General features: G+C 39.4%; 1 protein-coding gene across 1 annotated transcript in view; it reads right to left on the bottom strand.

Moving 5' to 3' along the window:
• The window catches only part of LOC124170064 (zinc finger protein 236-like), a 149,306-nt gene that overhangs the window by 10,788 nt on the left and 117,924 nt on the right, over positions 1–20,594 (bottom strand). The window contains 7 exon segments of the mRNA XM_046548750.1: positions 210–510; positions 2,425–2,622; positions 5,037–5,096; positions 5,127–5,313; positions 7,383–7,495; positions 13,680–13,809; positions 14,963–15,153. Coding sequence (XP_046404706.1) covers positions 210–510; positions 2,425–2,622; positions 5,037–5,096; positions 5,127–5,313; positions 7,383–7,495; positions 13,680–13,809; positions 14,963–15,153 — 1,180 coding nt within the window.

Genomic DNA, 20,594 nt, shown 5'->3' with positions numbered 1-20,594 from the left:
TACACGTTAAAATTGTTTAGGTTGACGCGCCTAATTGACAAGAATTCTCGCCATTTGTACGCAACATGTTAAAAGAAAAAAACATGGACGCTATGCAATGGGAATGTAATATATGCATTTTTTAATCTTTTTTTCACTAAAGGGTTAAACAAAAAGGGTAAAAGGGTTATATTTATTATTATTAGCGACATGTGTATCCCCCCTTGTACCTGTGTGCAGTCTCATGTGCACTTTGAGGCTTCCCTTGGTGGCAAAGAGGCAGCCGCACACGTGGCACGGGTACTTGGGGTGCCCGCCGCCCTCCGCTCCCTCCAGGGGGTGCGTCAGGCGATGAGAGTCGAGCGTCGACTTGACCGTGAAGCGTCGCCCGCACGTCTCGCACGCAAAGGGACGCTCCCCGGTGTGCGTGCGCACGTGGCGTCCCAGGTCCGAGGGCTTGCGGAAGCTCTTTGGGCAGTGGGGGCAGGCGTGCGGGAGTTTCGGAGCCAACTGCAACGCTCGCTGCTTGTCCTGCGAAAGCAAAATGGCCAGAGAGTCGAGAATAATCCAGTGCTTACAAATTGTACATAATAATAACAATATTTATTTACATCATCAGGACGGAACTTTACTTGGTATGAGTTTCTTTCCATCTCATAAAGTAATAGGGTTTAATAGGGTAGTTTCCTTCATCAAAGAAAACGAAAAGCATTGATTGCGATTGGGCAGAGAAAAATTTTCACTTTTCATTTAATCGTGATAAATAGTAAAATAGTTATCGTCATTTAAAAATATAATAGCAAAAAATACATACTCCAGGAGTAATAATCTATCAATTCAGGCAATAAAAGAAAAATAGGAAACCACACTATCAGAAAGTGGATTCGATGATATTCAAACACGAAGGGTTGTAAGACTCAAAAACCTAAAATCACACTTATTTTTGAAAAAAAATACTTTTCACTTTTCATTGAATCGCAAAAAATATAGATGTCGTCATTTAAAATCTAAAAGCATGAAATACGTACTCCTAGAGTAATAATCTTTCGATTTAGGCATTTTAAAAAAATAATAGGATATCACCCTATTGCAAAATCATACATTTTCATCAGTTGCTTCAACCCTTTCCTGCGGGTGCCATTTACATTTGGAAAACGTTTTCCGTGCTATGAGTGGCATGAGAATATTTTAAACCTCTCTGTTTGGAGCTCTTTTCTGGTGTTGAGTTGCCCTGGTATTTACGTCCATCAGATTTGGGACCCAGCTCTATATGGCGCCCTTCCCTTACCCTGGCCACTGAACTAGACCCCCTAACCCTATCATAGCACGAATCCACGCTCAACTTATTGTGTTACCTGTGTTTTTTTTCAATCAAACGTTGTATTTGATTTTCAACAATTTACTCTTCTTAAAGAATTACTAACATTTTTTTTTGTATTGTGGAATTTTAAATGGGTTTCTAGCAATAATAACATAATGTTAGTAAATACAATGTAATAAGGCTTTAAGTCTGGAAGTTTGTTATATTTAAGGCTAAAATTTCTTAAGGCCGTTTGACACGAGGCACGGAATTGCACAGGTTAGAGCTGCATTAATTTCTAAAATGGCGTAGAATTGCGCGAATGCATGAACGAAATTAAAACAGGGGCTATTTTGCCGTCTCGCGTCCACGCGTTCTCGCATGTGTTCTAGCAATTCACTGCTTTATACGACACAATTTTGATTGCGCCTTCGCACGTATGTCAGATTACACAATTCTGTGTACCGTTTAAAACGGCCTTTAAGGGCTGTAAAATTGAGCGTTATCCCTAAAAATGATCTTATTTATTAATGTGAGGGAAATTTAATGTTATTGCATTTATGATCTTTGAGCGACATCTTAAAGTTAAGCAATCGGGCTGGAATTTTTAGGATATCATGTTGTACCCCATAGCATATTTAAGAAGTAAAAACCGTGTAAAACGCTCTTTATGCATTTCTTTCAAATTGCTTTCGCACAGAACAAAGCAGACGGGAATTAAGATCCTTATTTTTGGGTTTATCTGTGTCACAAATTAAAATTCCGACAGTTTCGTCCCCACTGCTGGAGACTTCATCAGGGCGATGACACTTTTTCTTCGTGCGCGTGAATATATATTCTCAGGAAGGTTGGGGTGGGGGAAGGGTGGGGGGTAGGTATGGGGCTTTCGAGAAAGATTTGGCAATTAAAGGAAGCCAGGATGTGCTGATGTGTTGCCCTTGGTCTTTGTTGAAATTATCCCGGTGTTTTCTTATCTCAAGGGCCTCCCTTGTTATTCTGGTTTTGAAGTGTCTTTCTTTCGCCAAGACTTCTACGTGGGAATGGGAACATGTAAAAAGCACCGTGTACAACGCCCTTTAAGCATTTCTCTCAAATTGCTTACACTCAGAACAAAGCAGATGGGAAATTACGCTATCACCGCTTACGTTCATCTCGCTGATGCGTCCCCTCTCTGCGGCCGAAGCGATGAGCACCCTCTCAGAGAGCGTGAGGTGTGGCTGCGATGGGCTCTGCTGGGCCAGCCGTGCCGTCTCCTCCTCGCTCAGCCGGATCACACTGCTCGGGGCGGAGGCGGGGGCCAACCTCCTGCCCCTGCCACGACCACTCGCCTGCGCTGGCTGAGCCTATGTCATCACCATGAGAGGGAAAAACAACACATGAGAGTGAATTCGATGGCTTTGTAAATTAGTTGGGCCCAAATTTGAAATTTCAGGCACACTCGAATTTTTAAAACGTTCATAAGGAGACGACTAACTGAACAATATAACCTTTTCACTTTTGCATTCATGTAAATAAGTTATTTAGCCATATGATTAACCCTTTTAGTGCAGCTCGTTGATATATCAGCTTTTACGTTATTGCTGTTAAATTTGAGGACATTGAAATAAAAAAACTTATCAGTATATATATATATACAGTGGAACTTGGTTAGTACGTTCCTCCTTAGTACGTTTTCCTCCTTAGTACGGCGATTTCCCTCGGTCCCGGTACCATCCGAACAAAATACAGGTAAAAGAATTTGGTTAGTACGTTTGAAAAAATTGCGCTTTCCTGGTTAGTACGCTCAATTGCTTGCCGTGACGCAACCCGCAATTCGTTCTCTAGTGTCTTCTTAAGGGTCGCAAACGTCTGAATTCATGATTTAATTTATTATCATTAGTCATTAACATTCTTCCATTCATTCCACATCTCTTTCTTCTACCGTAATTTATCCAAATGCATTTCTGAATTCTTGTGACGTGATGAAAAATAAAATGCGGCCATTTTTCGGGAATGTCTGACTATGAAAAACTACAACCAATAAGAAGCCCCAATTTTCCCCACCCCGAGCTCCTCACCTTCTGTTGCCTTTGGAGCGCTTGGGAGTGCCCACTGCTGCGCACAAAGTTCGTGAGTGGGCAATTGTTGCTATTGCACGAGTTATCATGATGAAGAAATGAGTCAGACAATTTCCACATTATCTAAAGCAGTACTGTTCCATAAACTCGACGTCGTGCGTATTTACTTGACTACTGTTGCGGGAGCAGACGATCCTCAGGATCTCCACGCGAAGCTCAGCTTAAAAATAATTGATCTCGGAACGAAAGCAGACGACATTAGACAAATTTTGAAAGTAAATTTCAACTGTTTAATATAAAATTTTCTTGTAATTACGTCGTAATCTAATAATCTTGCGTGTCATCAGTCGATATATCGATCGATTTTACAATCGAAATGGTATCATTCCAGAAGCAAATGTCAACGGCTGTTGCCGTAATTTGAATGTCAATATAATTTTGCCCAATTTTTATGATGTTTAAAAAACCAGTTGACTTACTCCAGGTTGTTATATTCTCCGAGTACGCTGTGAGAAAGAAAAATGACTTGTCTTCGCTTGTCTGAGCTTCACTCGTCCTCGTTCTGTAAATATATATAGGATAAATCACGGGAGATAGACGCCGTAATCATGAAATCGTCTCCGGGATGTCCATGAAAAATTGCGATTTTTTTTCACATGGTATTATTTTTCATGGTAGCGCTCATTTTCTTGATTTTAAATGTGAAAAGAGTTCAGGAAGGCGATCCTATGAGAACTACCGATAGTAATTGTAATTATGACGACTTTTTCACTGATTGCAATAACCCCGACTGCTATTATTTACTTTCCTCGTTAGTACGTTTTCCTGGTTAGTACGTTCATTTTTCGTGGTCCCTTCAGAAACGTACTAACCAAGTTCCACTGTATATATATCAGTAAACGTATAAAAATGTTGTGATTATTGCCCAATTTAATCTCATTAATAAAAAAAACCGCTTAAAGATATCTAACAAATTAACTATATAATGTTTATTTTTCCCAGTTGCTACATTTTATAAAAATACCCTCCGCATTTTTCGACTTTCCGGGAATAAGGATACCACTAAAAGGGTTAAATTCCAATTTCTCCATGTTTCCGGTGCAACCGCATAGGTTTGTTGGTGATGACAACAGTTTCGGTGGCACTGCTGCCAGCGTCTTCAGGTCGAAGATGATGCCGGTCCACGATTTTTGTCCTCCTTGTATAGGGGGTCAGTCCTGCCAATTGTGGCTGCCGCTCTCTTATTGGTCCGCATAATGAGCCTCCTCCAATGGGCATCCAGATGGTAGCCGTCGCCTCTGTTAAAATTGTCTGTCCGGGCTATCTCAATGGATTCGCGGATGAGTCTGGGAAAATATCTGCCTTCTTTCACTATTATCTTGGTGTCGTCAAGCTTAATGTCATGTCCCGGGGTCCAGGCGTGCTCCGATATGGCAGACAGCTGGAATTGCCTGTTTTTCGTTGCCCTTCGGTGCTCTTGCATCCGTATCTTGAGTGAACGGCAAGTCTCACCGATGTACGCTTTTCCACACGAGCAAGGGACCTTGTAGACACCTGCGAAACTGTTGTCATCACCAACAAACCTACGCGGTTGCACCGGAAACATGGAGAAATTGGAACCTGAACACCGCGGAAACCTACGTAGTCAAGGGGGTTAAATTCATAGTGTAAATGAACTCTTTACAGTCAGTGTTGCTCACCGTGTGCTGTTGAGCCGTCTCCTCTTCTTCTGCAATCGTCCCCTCCCCCTCCCCACCTCCCCCGACTCCCTTCCCCCCTCCCCCCTCCACATCCTCCTCCTCCCCCCCTCCAATCACGACCGTGCACTCCTGCGTGCCGCTGTCCACCAGCGTCACTATCGGAGACGTGCCCCCTCGGTTCATCCCGAGCAGCTCGTTCTCGTGGGAGTGCCAGTGGCGCCGCCAGTGGCCCAACGTGCGGAAGCTCTGCTGACACCGCTCGCACTGATACACTCGCCTGCAAAGAAACGCAAAAAAACAACTGAAGAGCAAGAACCGCACAATGGCCAATTGCCCAAAACCATTGCATATGGACAATTCCATTTGTGACGGAATAACCATTAGAAAAAAACTATGCAATAGCATATTTCAATTGAATTGTAACATACAAAAAAAATTGTAAAACTTTTAACTGTGCGTGATCAAAAAACATTCGTGATGGTGATTTTCATGTACAAAAACAAAATTAATTATCGAAATGCCTTGTAAATATGCCCATAATTAAAATGTGACGGAATTACTGTCAGGTCATCCTCCTAAGCGTAATGATTTCAAACATCTTCAAAGCTCTGTGAATCGAAGTATAGTTTGAAAACTTTTAGTAAGGCTGTGAATAATATTTCAAATATTGATTTCATAAAATTCAACCAATTACCTGTTGTTTTATGAAGATAAAATATTTCCAGCCTAAATTTTAATTTGTTAAAAAAAGTTGACATTATCATGGAAATGCCCATATTTATGCACTATTGGTGCCACAAGCTACTGTCGTCATCAAAATGATGTGAGAATCTATAATCTATAAAAATATAGATATTTGTGAATGCTAATAACTACTATTAATGTCATGCTGCCAAACGGAGCCACGCCAGGCCAGTGCTGGTTACTAGGAAACTAAGCTTCGTACGCAAGACGTGGCAACGCAGCATTCGTTCACTCCGGCGCATTTTTTTAATGCCCATTTATAATCTATATGTACTACATAAAAATCATGTTTTTCCAGATCAAAGAAAATTTTTAAATACATTAAGAAGTGTTTTCATCAATTTTATTTTTTCTCTCGGTGTAAACTGTAGGACTAGATAATGTTTAAACATTTTCGTTATACTACAGCAAAATATGCATTCTAAAAATACTAAAAAGCCATTTTATTGATCTACATTAATGTTTGAAACTTTTTGTCGAAGATGAATGTTGTAGACGAAGTAGTTTTCCCTAGGTTGAATTACAAATTTCATGAATTTGACAAAACGGCTAATTTTATGGTGTGCGGAGTCATTTATTGTACTCACGTGTCTTGATTTTTGAATTTTTCATAAAACAAAAAAATAAATCAGAATTGAGAATAAAATTTTTTTAAAATTGACATTATTTTATATTACAGCCAATACTATTAAAATGTAATTAAAATAAAATATTTTTCCGACCAAATAATTTTAAAAGCTAATAGAGCACTGTAATAATTTTCTTGAAATTCTAGTTTCATAACCTTTTCTGTGCCACAACTTGAATGACCACAGCTTCCCCCTTTCTAGGTGTGATAATGGATACGCCCATGAATGGATTAAAATATAATAACCAACAAATAATTCATTCCCAGTAAAATAAAATAAAACAAAACATTAAATTGATATCTAAAATAGTCAGTTCATTTTATGATTTTTTTTAAATCCTACAAAATTTTTAAATTCACAATGGCATTTTGCGCTGGCACCAAACAATTCTGGTGGCACTATAAGATTTAAGGTTGCGCAACTGTAGGACAATCTTAATCACTTGCTGAAGTCTGCGTCTGATTATATTGGAGTAAAACTTTGCAGATGGACATAAGTATGATTGCACATCTAATGGGTATCGAAACAATTGAAGGTCTGAGAGCAAGAACCACATCGATACCTCCACTGCAAAAACGTTCAACAAACGCCCAAATCCGCTCTTCTAGGAGCCCAATAACTAGAGGTCCGTGAAAGTGGTTTTATTTTTTGCTAAAATTCTTTAAAAAACCATGTGATTTCGGTGTTATAGAAAATCTTGGCGGTGTTATTATAATGTACAATTTTCCCGTGCTTATCGGCGTTTTATTATTTTATGGTAGACGTTTCATGAATACTTATACTTTTATTAAGCATTTTACATAGCATTTAACACTATTTCGATTGTACAAAATATCTAATAGAACTAAATGAAAGAAATGGTTAACTTATATTGGTTAAAGGTGTATGAATGGTTCAAGTATGTAGTCTTGGTGAATACAATCGGCAACTGACATGTGTGCTAAGGGAGGGTGTTGCGTTTGCAGAGACTCACCCTTGGTTTGCGTGCACAAACATGTGCCTGCGCAGCGATCCATTGGTCGTGAAGTGGGCGCCACACGTCTCACAGCCAAACGACTTCTCACCAGTGTGCGTGCGGAAGTGAGCCTAAAAACAAAAGACAGACAGAGTAAGAATGGCATCATTCAAAACCACATTCACTCGAAACGGGAAAATTCCCCAGGAGAAACATCATTGTTATTTTGATGTAACATGTTGTTGAGCAAGCAGAAAATATGGTAGTTTCCTTCATCAAAGAAAACGAAATGCATTGATTGCAATTAGTTACCCACTATTAGTGTATTAGTAATATATAAATTATTTGGTTTTAGAAATCCCAGTTTAGACGAAAGTCAATGGTCAATTTTAACCTCATTTGAAAAAGGCCAGATTGGCGCCCATGCGATTCCACTCCACATGACGTCACAGGGACCTAGTTTCTATACGATTAGATAGGAGTTTCACATCGTCTGAGATTACCAATGCATGCATGAGGCACAGAGCTCAGGGAAACATCTCTCAATATTCACCTATTGCCTATGGTCGGAAGTTTCTTTTGTTTGATAAGGTACATATAAATAATCCTTATTTAAGCCAAGCACTACCTGCTAGCAGCCTGCATCGCAGTGGTGCTCATAGCCTCGCACCATGGTGGCAGCTGGAACTAGAATGACTTCACACGGGCTTCTCCCAAGAGACTAGCTCTACTTAGCACTCGCAAGTGCTTGAAAATTTTCACTTTTCATTTAATCACAAAAAATAGATATTGCCATTTAAAAATCTAAAAGTGTGAAAAGGATAGTAATCTCCAGGATTGATTGAATTGGGCAATAAAAAGGAAAAATGAAGCCAACCTATTATCCACACATTCAAGGATTAACCTCAATTAAAGGAGGTTCAGTTAACCATTCACAAATTCTGCAAAAATTGATGCCACACATTGACACATAGGGAAGGAAACAGCAGTTCTGGGCAGTCTTCCAATCGCAGGCTTAAGGTCAATGTGCTGTCATGGCACATGGACCAATTAATAATTGCGCTTCGAATACACGTGTCCAGATAGATGTGTGGACGGTATCTGCACGTGACTCGGCCTTGTAACGTGATCGAAACATCGATTTTTCTTTAATTCCGTCTATCGTAGTTCTACAATCAAATTTGAGAGATTTCTAAGGTTTTATGATGAAATTCACAGCTATTTCCAGGTTTTTCCACGGTAGACGAAATTCACGGCTTATTAATGGTTTTTAAGGTTTACCACTAACGTCCTACTGATATTTAGTTATACGATATCATCCTAATAACTGTGTCGCATGATACGACGGCCTGATATTTAGTTTCATTCCGGGGGAGTAAAGTTTCGTCCTGAAACTAAATTCTGTGCAGTGATTTTAATTTCGTGCGAGAATGAATCTAAACCTTGGCCTCCTATTTTCGTTTTGCTTCAGGTTGAAACTTAACATTTTTCTTTCCGTTTCACTCACCATCCTTGGTATCTAGGTGAGATCAAACAGGGGGAGGCGAGGAAGAAGAAGAAGAGCTTAAGGAAGGTAAAGAACTGGGAGAGAGCTTGGGAGAGATTGGAGGGCTGCAGTCCCACTCTACCTAAAATCCAAGAGTCACCACTCCAACTACATTATTAAATTCACGATTTTTTCCAGGTTTTCACTGCCTAAATGTCGTCAAATTCACCGCCTGTGGGTAATCTATTTTAATTTTTTATGATGTTTCTTGGAGTTTAGGTCAATTGAAACCAAGTTATAGCCAACGTTTCGATTTATTTAAAATCATCCTCAGGGCTATGAAAGTGAAAACATGAACAATATAAAATACAAAGATGACAACGATATACAATATTTTTACATAAAAATGTTACGATCGCTTTTTTTATACAGTAATATAATTTAAAGTATACACATATATACATATAACAACAGAATAGAATACACAACAAATTTTGACATACCTCTTAACTTTGTACATATTTATTGATGTTGTGTTACTAAGGCTATCTTTGTATTTTATATTGTTCATGTTTTCTTTTTCATAGCCCTGAGGATGATTTTACATAAATCGAAACGTTGGCTATAACTTGGTTTCATTTGACCTAATCTCCAAGAAACATCATGAAAAATTAATTGAACAAGGTCAAGAATAGAAGAGGAAAAGTAGTAATATACTAATTATCTAATCTATTTTAGGCAGAAATATTGATCAAGTAATAATCACCGGCCGCACGTTAAGTAAAAATTTACCAAACGCAAAAGACGCCGTGAATGATTAGGCAACAATGAAAGTGCTATATATATTCTCTTATGAAGTAACCTATCGTTTGCCAAATTCATCTTCGGCTAAAGGTTGTGAGTGGGAAAATGGAGGGACCAGGATGGCAGGGAAGTTAAGACGTTTCTGATTTTTTTCCAGAGTTAATGAACACTTTGTTTACCAGTCTTCTGGCTTTGGTACATGCTCAAGGTCAACGTGTCGTCATGGCACAAGGACCAATAATTGCACTTCGAATACACCTGTGCAGATAAATGTGTGGACAGTGTCTGCGCGTGACTGACGTTCAGATATGAGCGACATATCGATTTCTCTTGTGATCTGTCAATCGTAGTTCTAAAATCAAGTTTGAGAGATTTTTCAAAGATTTCATGACAAAATTCATAGGTTTTTTCACAGTGGACAAAATTCACTGCTTATTCAAGGTTTTAAGGTTTTTATGGTTGAGTGGGAGGCCTGAGTATGTACACCCATGCCTCGTATAGCGCAAGGGATGCGTTCCTTGGGGTCTTTGCGCTATACGAATTTGCGTTATACGAGAGCGTTTTAACATTGGGAAGATAGGGATGCGTTCCTGGTAGCATAGGTTTTGGGTATTGAATTTCCTCTAAAACATATATATTCCCATAAATAGCCTTAGAAAACATTATTTATATAAATGTTTATAGTTTAAAACATCTTTAAAGATAGTATGCACGCATTTGAAGACTTTTATTCACGTTAAAAAAAATTCTTACATGCTTTTGAAATTCCCTCCTGTCGTGCGGGTGGGCTAACATCTGCCATCTCAGGGGTTCGTAATGCATTGCCGGCAGTTGTCGCTTTTTCAAACCAGTCTAAAAACAACTATTGTGTCACCCAGGCCCTTTTGTCACTCATCGAAATGACAGGCAAATGCTACTTTGAATGCCATTTCATAGCTAGCGGAGTTTATAAATGATAAATCATTTTAATTTGAAGTCCTCCGAGTCAGCAGCTACGTGAGACAGTCTTTAAATGCCTTGAAACCTAAACCAGGTTTTCTTTCCCTGAAAATGAATGAACGAGAATGCATTCTTTTCCAAAAGAATATCGTCTCGTCAACACTAAAAACTAGTTGAGGGGAAAGGAGCCACTTTCAATCACAGCTTGGAGTTCATAAGAAAACGTTGTGGTGGCTGCGCTATCAACACTTACAGATTCACCTGATATCGCCGCACTGAAAATATCTGCTTGCCGTTTAAATTCTGGAACCAACCGGAGCTTTCACTAAATGTCTCGGAGCGATTACCACTTTCGTCTTTTTTTTACTGATTCACTATGAACTTTCCGTATGTGTAGACCGCTTGGTTGAAGTTGTTGCGGCTGAGGTCACTGATGTTTTAACTTCGTCTTTATTCAGAATAAGGCATCGTGCGTTTCAACTTCCGCGCAATACCGCTTTGACGTTCTCCATTTTCAAAGCAATTGACCTCTTTCAATTTCTCTTCTAGGTTTATGGTTTTTCTTGATAACTTCTTGATTTTTCTACCCGAATTCCTATTTTTTGCCATTTTCTCTTGGTTTTTACTCTGCATGGCTCTATCGAAATCACCTTCTACTGCTGAACTGTATTCTTGAGACGCAGAGGGCCTACGACTGCGGGGAGGGAACGAAGCTATTGTGTTTGAGACTCTATAGTGGACCCTCTTATATGTTGACGCTATTCATGCGCAACTCGGCCACCGCTCCATTTCTCCCCCGTGAATACCGATGACCTTGAAGGCTTTAGCGTAGACCCTCTACCTGGAAGTCAATCGCCCGGTAACCTATGACGGCAAAAATCACGTCTCAACCAGTATTGCTTAAAAAAAACCCATTTCCACTAGCCCCATGCTTAATTAATGATCTAAATTAAGTAATTCTGTTAAGGAGACGAGATAAATTACTTCGGTAGGCCGGCTATCTGGACCCAATGACGAGTAATACTTTTGGCAATTGCACAGCAATGGATTTCGATTAACACATAAACAAAAAAGAAGATTTGAAGCAAGCAATAATATTAATATGCGTAAAATGATAGAAATTTCGTGTGTACTTAGCGCAAGTTCACGTTTTATCACGAGAGCGTTTAAGATATTTGATTAGGCTACACTGCGTTGCAATGTTTCCCCAAGGAACGAATTTCCGCTATATCGAAATTGCGCTAATCGAAATTGCGCTATACGAGACATGGGTGTATACCCCTGATGAAGTTAGGATTCGTCAAGCGTATTGTGGGAATATTTTCGGATGGGAAAGTAAAAGAAAGGTGCTATTTTGCACTCGTCTGACAGCACCTTGAATATGCAGCGATTAAACATGAGATCCGGTGCAGAAAGACTTAATCGACAAACTGAATAAAATACAAAGGAAGGGTGCAAGGTTAGTCAAAAACTGCTACGGGCGTACAGACATCTTTACCCAAATGCTAAGCAAATTAGGCTGGGAGACGCTATAGAGACTCGGAGGCTGCGCGCTAGGCTAAGATTGCTTGAACAATTGAGAATTGATATCTTTAAGAGCGACACAGAGAACATAATATTAGAGACACACTATATTTCCTGGTCCAATAGAAGCGATAAATTAAGAGAGATGTTTTGCTGAACAGATAGATATGGGAATTCGTTTTTTCCCCGAACCATAAAGGACTTTAATAAATGCTAACTGTAATTTTGAATTTCCTTTTTTATGTGCAAATGGCTGGTGTCCTAACACCCCCTGAAACACACCTTTTAGGTGGCCTGCAGGGTAGCATGTGAACGTAGATACCAATCTCAGAATTACACCTTGAGGGCCCATACAAAATGGAACTGAAATGCTACAATAAATTACCCGAAAATATAAAATCAATAGAGAAATTGGAAAAATTAAAAAAAAGAGTAAATTTATTATTGATAAACAAGTGTCATTATGATGTAAATGAATTCCTAGGAATTCATGGTTAAATAAAAACACAGTACTATTCCACAACCTTATATTTTTGCAGTCTACTAGTTTCAACATTTACAACGTCATTATCAAGACTCAGAATGTGAATGTAGATACCAATCTCAGACAGTACTCAATAGTACTGTCAAGACAAGTCAAGATCAAGACGTTGTAAATGTTGAAACTAGTAGACTGCAAAAAAATATAAGGTTGTGGAATAGTACTGTGTTTTTATTTAACCATGAATATCTCATCGTTCCACCAAGTAACGCCTAAATCTGTTGATTTTAATTCCTAGGAAATTGATTATTGTAAGATAAATTCATATGTGCTAAACAGGTTTCTGATGTACAGTGGAACCTCGTTAAAGCGAGTACGGGCTATAGCGACACCCCCGCTATTACGAGAGATAGCCGATGCACCGTCAATTGACCCCATAATAAGCATGTTAAAAAATTCGTTTTTACGAGACCCTTTTGGTGTTGGCTCTCGCTATAGCGAGGGTTTCACCGCCGGAAGACTTTCATCAAGACTCCTTAACCTCTGTAATTGCTAGCGATCTGTTAGAAATGAAGTTAACGGAGTGCTCAGTCTCAAATTTATGTGGTAAACTGTCGTTCGATAAATGTAATGATTGACGAAACAATGCTTTGCATGATTTTTATTCAGTGCGGCGCTTATAAATTGTTTGAATAGTTAGTCGTTATTTGAGTAAGGAAATTTAGTGATGCAAAAAAACATCGCCTTTCGTCTGGATTAAAGCTTACGTTTATCGGATAGATGTTTATCTGTCGCTGCACCACTCCTGTTCCTGTATATCTGTTCGCAACAGGTATATTGGCTATTATTTGCTCCACCTCCGGTAAAGCGACAATTCGCTATAGCGAGTGTTTATTAGTGCACCGTGGGGTGTCGTTATATCGAGGTTGCACTGTATAATATTGTACTATGTTGTGATATATGGATGTGTATTGTAACAAATGATTTAAGAGTTATATTTTACTTGTCCTATACTTGTAACATACCAGTCTCAGGACCAATAAAATTTATTATTATTATTATTATAATGCTGTGCACTTACCTTGAGCGTGCCCATGGTGACGAACATGCGCATGCAAACCGGACACTGGAACGGCTTCTCTCCGGTGTGTGTGCGTAAGTGCTGCTTGAGGTGCGAACACTTCTTGAAGATGCGCTGGCAGTACGAGCACCTGCGAGGGAAACCAATGAACGACAAATAAAGACTAAAATAAGAAGAAGAGAAGTTGCTTATAAAACGCCAAAATCACTATTTATTCTTTTCTTATCAGTGGAGTCTTATGGTGTGTCATATTTATGCAGAAAGAAAAGCAACCCCAATATCTGTTAAATGCCAAAATTATTTCATGAAACTCAATTTTTATAAACCCTGATACATACAGTAGTTTTAAGGATAACCATCCTTAAAACTTACGAAACCAATCATGCAGCAATTACTCATTACGTCTGTTCCCCCTCTGTCAATATGCAGATGGCTATGACACTCAATGCTGGTCAAATTTGACACACCAGGAACATCATGATTCAAGCACAGACATTTGGTACAAATACCGCTCGTCAACCATGGTGAAATAGATCGTCAATCATAAAATCTAATGACGTAAGTGGCAGAGATCATTAGCGATTTTTACACTTTTTTTTATTTTCACTTTTGTGCTGTCTATGGAAATGATATATATGGCCACGGACACAGCAGAAGAGAAATATTGAGTTTACTCACGAGAAAAAATATGTTCTATTTGCCATTGCACATTCTGTAGCTAGTCATTGTGTAACATAATGTTCGTTACCATCTGTCATGTCCATGAATATAATTTTTCACTTCCAACGTGACATTGAACACAAATTAACCCTTTCACTGCCACCGGGCCAATATATACCAGCCCTCGCTGGTTGAGCGAAAACTGCCAGGGGCCGATATATATCGGCCCGAATTATTTCACTTTTTTTTCGTGATTCCGGCTATTTCAACGGCTGTAATTTAAGTAAACCCCCATAATCTATCAATGTTTATAAGATGTAAATATATATCTTAAGAATTGGGAAAAACCTAGACGTATGAAATAAAATTAAGTAGTTGAAAAATTTTAAAATTTGAAATGCTGCAAATTCCGGAAAATAGCCTTGGCAGTCTTCATACATCCCACCCGAAATGGGCTCGCAGTAAAAGGGTTAAACTCGCTCAACAGAGAACTGGCAAATGGTGGTTTGCGAGCATCGCTACGATGCTTCCAATGCACCGTTTATATTTAATGAATGAGTTCTGTGAACATGCCGAGGGAAGTGAGCATTCACTCTTCCCTGATTTCGGGCAACAATCCTTACTCGTGAACCTTGCGCTTCCTTGGCACTCCTCCCCTCCCCTCCCCCCCTTGCTCTTTGCTGTCATGGTTGATAGGGTTGCTCTCCGACATTGGCGCTGCCGCATTCCTAGTCACCACCGTTATCGGCTGCGGAGACGTCATTGCCTCGTCCACAATTGGCTGCAGAGATGCGTGCAGCCCCAACGCCTCACCCTGAAACAACAAACAATGAGCGAGGCATTTTAAAACAACGACACGAACGATGAGGAGGGAAGACGGAAGTTGGGTGGGTTCAGTTGGTGTGGCAGCTGGGAGTGTTGGCTTCGCACTCACTGCAGGGGAGGCCACGTACCTTGCTCCGCCTTTTTCAATGCCACACATTAACATATACAGCACACTTATCCCGATTATCCTAATGGGCTAACAATGGGGAGAGACGGCACGAATAATAACGGAAAACACGGATAACCATAAATATCACCTTAATGTCTTACAATGTTCATAATAGGGTGGTTACCTTCATCTAAGAAAACGAAATGCAATGATTGCAATTCCTTACCCACCATTAGTGTATTCATAATATACAAATTATTTGGTTTTACAAATCCCAGTTTAGACGAATGTTAATGGCCAATTTAAACTCAATTGAAAAAGGCCTGATTGGCACCCATGCGATGCCACTGCACGTGACGTCACAGGGACCTAGTTTCTATACGAGTAGATAGGAGTTTTACATCGTCTGAGATTACCAATGCATGCATGAGGCACAGAGCTCAGGGAAACATCTCTTAATAATCACCTATTAAAACTGCCTAAGGTCTGAAAGTTTCCTTCGTCTGATAGGCTATTAATAATCCTTATTTAAGCCAAGCGCTACCAGCTACCAGGGTACTCTGCTACCTCCTAGCATCCTGCGTCATATCAGCTACTGTAATTGAAAGTGTGTCTTTGAAAGACTGCGTGACCTATGTTTCAGTAAATTGTTGTTACTCTTACGGACACATTCCAACTACAGTACACTCGAGCTAATGATGGGGAGTGACAACACGAATAATCAGAAAACACGGATAACCCAAACTTTCACTTAAATGTCTTGTAATGTTCATAATTTACGTAAAACAAACAGTATATTATTATTTATGCAGTTATCCTATTATTTAACACGTTGACTGCCACACCGTTCATAATGACCGGAGTCGAGTGGCTCCCGTCACGCCACGCAAGTCATAGTGGGTGGCCTCCGAGCGACTGTTTCAAAGTGGATTTCTGAAGCCACAAGTGACCGGTATCTCTTGCTAACGTATGGGCCATGGCCGTTGTGGCGTCAGAATATAAATATTTATTTTAAAGTAAAGTAAAAAACCACATTTTATGTTTTATGATTCGGGAATAGTTAACGGAATGAAAAACACTAATGGCATCAGAGGAAATATCTACTAAAAACATCATGGTGGTCAACGTGTTAAGAGTGCTTCCCGGACTCATTGAGAGCTTTCTTTGCCAGTCCGCAATCTTTATAGCAGCGATTACAATGGTTGTAATCATATTATTGATGCTCCATGTAAGGCCTGATTCCGAAAACCACACATCCGTGGCTGTGTGATCACAAATACAGAAAACTGGTTTGCACGAATGCTTCAAAACCACTGCTCTACATCGGAAACTACACTGTCAGGCACCACGCCACGTAGTCACCTCTCGCATAAGTTGCCCAGGTTGCAACGGCTGCGGGACGTGTATCCATGACTATGGAGCATGGTCGAACACTGTGAGGCTTGGAAAACGGGAACACGGTGATCCCGTTAATGCAGCTAGCACGTGATCGCTTCCGTTTTACGAAGGGGATTCTAACGGAATTAATAAGCCCGGTGTATCCTAGCATTAATGCAGTCTTTCCGATGATTATTATTATGATGATGTAATATATTCTCAATGAGGATTTGGATTTATGTTTTTATCTAATTGGAGATTTTTCTCGCAACCCCTATTTCACCCATTGTGTTTTGCACCTATTTTGTGATGATGAATTGGACTAACTTCCATCATGGTTGAGATAAAGTTAATGTTAAGGTGATACTTTTCGTTCTCAGAGTCCTCACATCCCTTCTGTTCTTATTGAGGCTTCTGTTTATGTAGTTAATTGCTGCACTTGCAATGATCCAACTTATCTCTCATGCTTTGCTCATATACAACTACAATCATTACAACCAATATGCATTTGCACAAATATTATAACCTAGTGCAGTCTTTAAGTGCCAAAGTTTTTAAACTCGTTACAAGAGGACGTATGTACCTTGTTCCACCCTACTTTTTTATGGCATTCGGAATGTCAATCAAATCTCTGAACTGGCAGTGGTTCCATTGAATGGGCCTTAGTTTGGCTGTAATTAAATAATTCTCAAGCGGTATTTTTGACTAGCCTTATATAATTCCAAATATCTCAGCATTCGAAATGACACTGCTTAAATACCTGAATGCCGTCATGATGATAATAAAATTTCTCTCATGCCTACGTTTGATGCAGCTAAAATTAATGAAATACTTATCACCATATGATCAAAATGAAGACTACAGAAAATGCTGATGTGACAAAGCCACGAACCCAGGCCCCCTGGGTGGGAGTTAATGACGCTAACCACTACAACCAACTGTAGGGAAGTATGCAATTTTGGAATTATATAAGGCTTGTTAACACGTTCAAGTCATAATGACCGAAACATGTACTTAGTCTCCATGCCGCTTTAGTCTCATGCTCAATACACCCCATATAGAGAAACTCTTCAAATATTAGATATGGAACCTTTACTGGTCAGAAGGAAACTTAACGATCTGTTGTTTCTATATAAACTATGTCATAATTTGGTATATTGCACTTGTCTAAATGATATTAGTTTAAATTGCTTAGTTACCTCAACAAGAAATTGCAACACTTTCTTCGTGAAATTTTGTAAAAACAATATTGTTTATAATAATTTTGTCACCAGGGCAGTGAGGTTATTTAACAGTGCATCACATGTGACTAATGCTGACATATTTTATGATTCATTTGACTCATTTAAACGAAATATGTTAACATATTTGCTGTCAATACACTAACTATCGACTTGATGTAACTTGTATATGATATGCTACTTTTATTGCACTATCATTGTAACTGTAAATGTATTAATTTTCTTGTAATTTTCCTTACAGTTAATATTTGTAAATTAGGTTTACTGCCGTAAAATAAATATTATTATTATGACCCTAAAATGAATGAGCCTTTCCTTTCATAGCACACAGTTACAGCTACTTCGGCAATGCGTTTATGACGTGACCGACGCAGCGTGCGTAGACGAATGTACACAAAAACTCAAATGGAAAGAATCCAAGCATTAAAACAAAAGAAACTAGAATAACACGATGGTGCAATGGGCGAATTCGTCTAAAAGTCCACGCCAGGGATCGTGTTAAAAGTAATAATTAATTGTTTGTAAGTTATAATTGTTTGAAAAAATTAATCTCAAAATGAGGGAGATGGAGTACTCGTGCAGGGACGCCGACTTACAAAAAATATTGGGGGGGCCCAAACCGGAGATCTTTCCCCGGGAAATATTATAAGTAGTGAGTTTTAAGTTTTTTAAGCATTTTAGAAGAGTCATACGATCAACATTAGAGCCCTGATAACTAGAATCTCGATATCTGGACACTCTAGGGAAAATCAGCAAGCCTGACAAAGTTTTCCTCACACCCATAACGAATTTTTGAGGGGGCTCGATCCCCCTTAAGGCCCCATGGAGTCGGCGCCACTGTACTCGTATTGCTAATAATAATCGCTCAAAGCTCTCGTACTTTGAGCCTGAAGGTAAAAATTTTAACTTTGCCGTTATCCGAATTTTTTTTTTCGTCATTTAGACTAACAAGGGGAGATAACGAACCTTGCTCCGCCTTTTTCAATGCCGTATTTTTATGGCCTTCGGAATAGTGAACACATCTCTGAAGTAGTGGTGGTTCCGTTGCATGGGCCTTAGTTTGGCTGTAATTAATTAATTTTCATATCGAACTTTTTAAAAATTGATGAAAAAGTTGAGAAACATAAGATCACAATGAAGATAACAAAATATACTGCCATGACGAAGCCCCAAAACCTGGTCCCCCGGGTGGGAGGCGTCACGCTACCACTACCCCACCTGACCCATCTGCTGAAGGGTGCGATATCATGGATCTATAGGCGGCTTGTGAAAAGTACCGCATGAAAATTAATTAATTACAGCCAAACTAAGGCCCATTCAATGGAACCACTTCAAGTTCAGATGTGTGTTTGTCATTCCGAATGCCATAAAAAATACAGTATTGAAAACGGTGGAGAAAGGTACATTGTCTCCCCTCGTTAGTGGGATTCCCTAGTTCCCCTTCTACAATTGACCACCAGTGCACGTCAAATTCACCCCTACAATCCCCCAAGTGAAAATACTGTCCCAAAATAATTGATAAAGCCACTCTCCCCCTTCCTGCATTCAAAGTGTTCAAAACATCCTGCCATGGAAAGTGAACTGTACAACTGAGGCCCTCCCTTAGAAGAACCCTTCATTAATTAAAAAAAACAAACTTTGCATCAATCCACCCATTTATTTTCGTGGTACGACTAGTTTCGACGCAGTGGCTCCATCCTCAAGTACAAAGATTACAGGCATAAAAATATCCGTATGCATCATGTGGTTTTCGTACGAAAACCCACGAAAACCACATCATATATACTGATATTTTATTGCTTGTAACCTTTGTACTTGAGGTGGATGCTGCTGCATCGAAACTAGTCTTACCACGAAAATAAATAGGTGGATTAATACAAAGTTTGTTCGTTTTAATAGGGTAGTTTCCTTCACCAAATAAAACGAAAGGCATTGATTGCGATTTGTTACCCAACATTAGTGCATTCATAATATACAAATAGATTGGTTTCATAAATCCCAGTTAGGACGAATGTTAAGGGTCAATTTTAAACCTCAATTGAAAAAGGCCATATTGGCGCCCATGCGATGCCACTCCACGTGACGTCACAGTGACCTAGTTTCTATACGAGTAGATAGGAGTTTTACATCGTCTGAGATTACCAATGCATGCATGAGTCACAGAGCTCAGGGAAACATCTCTTAATAATCACCTATTAAAATTGCCTATGGTCGGAAAGTTTTCTCCGTTTGATAGGGTATTAATAATCCTTATTTAAGCCAAGCGCTACCTGTTAGCAGGGCACTCTGCTACCTGCTAGCATCCTGCGTCGTATCAGTGCTCAAAGCCTCGCCCCAAGGTCACCTCACTTTGCGGCAGCGGGAACCAGAACGACATCACACAGAGTTTTCCCAGCATTCATACTTAGCAGTCGCGTTTTCGTGGCTTGAAAATTTTCACTTTTCATTTAATCGCGAGGAATACATATCGTCATTTAAAAATCTAAAAGCATGAAATACGTACTCCAGGAGTAATAATCTTTCGATTTAGGCAATAAAAAAATAATAGGAAACCACCCTATTATTGAAATGAACTTCCATAAATGTTGAGCCTGAGACTATAGCGATTATCAAGAGCCCTTCAGTTGAGAGGCCTGCTAATCAGCTGCCAGCTGCCTGCCTGCTCAGAAGTCACTATGCTGCTGCCACCATTCACAGACTGCC

This window comes from Ischnura elegans, chromosome 13 (genome assembly GCF_921293095.1).
Source record: "Ischnura elegans chromosome 13, ioIscEleg1.1, whole genome shotgun sequence".
NCBI lineage: Eukaryota > Metazoa > Arthropoda > Insecta > Odonata > Coenagrionidae > Ischnura > Ischnura elegans.
This window is presented reverse-complemented; position numbering and strand designations above follow the sequence as displayed.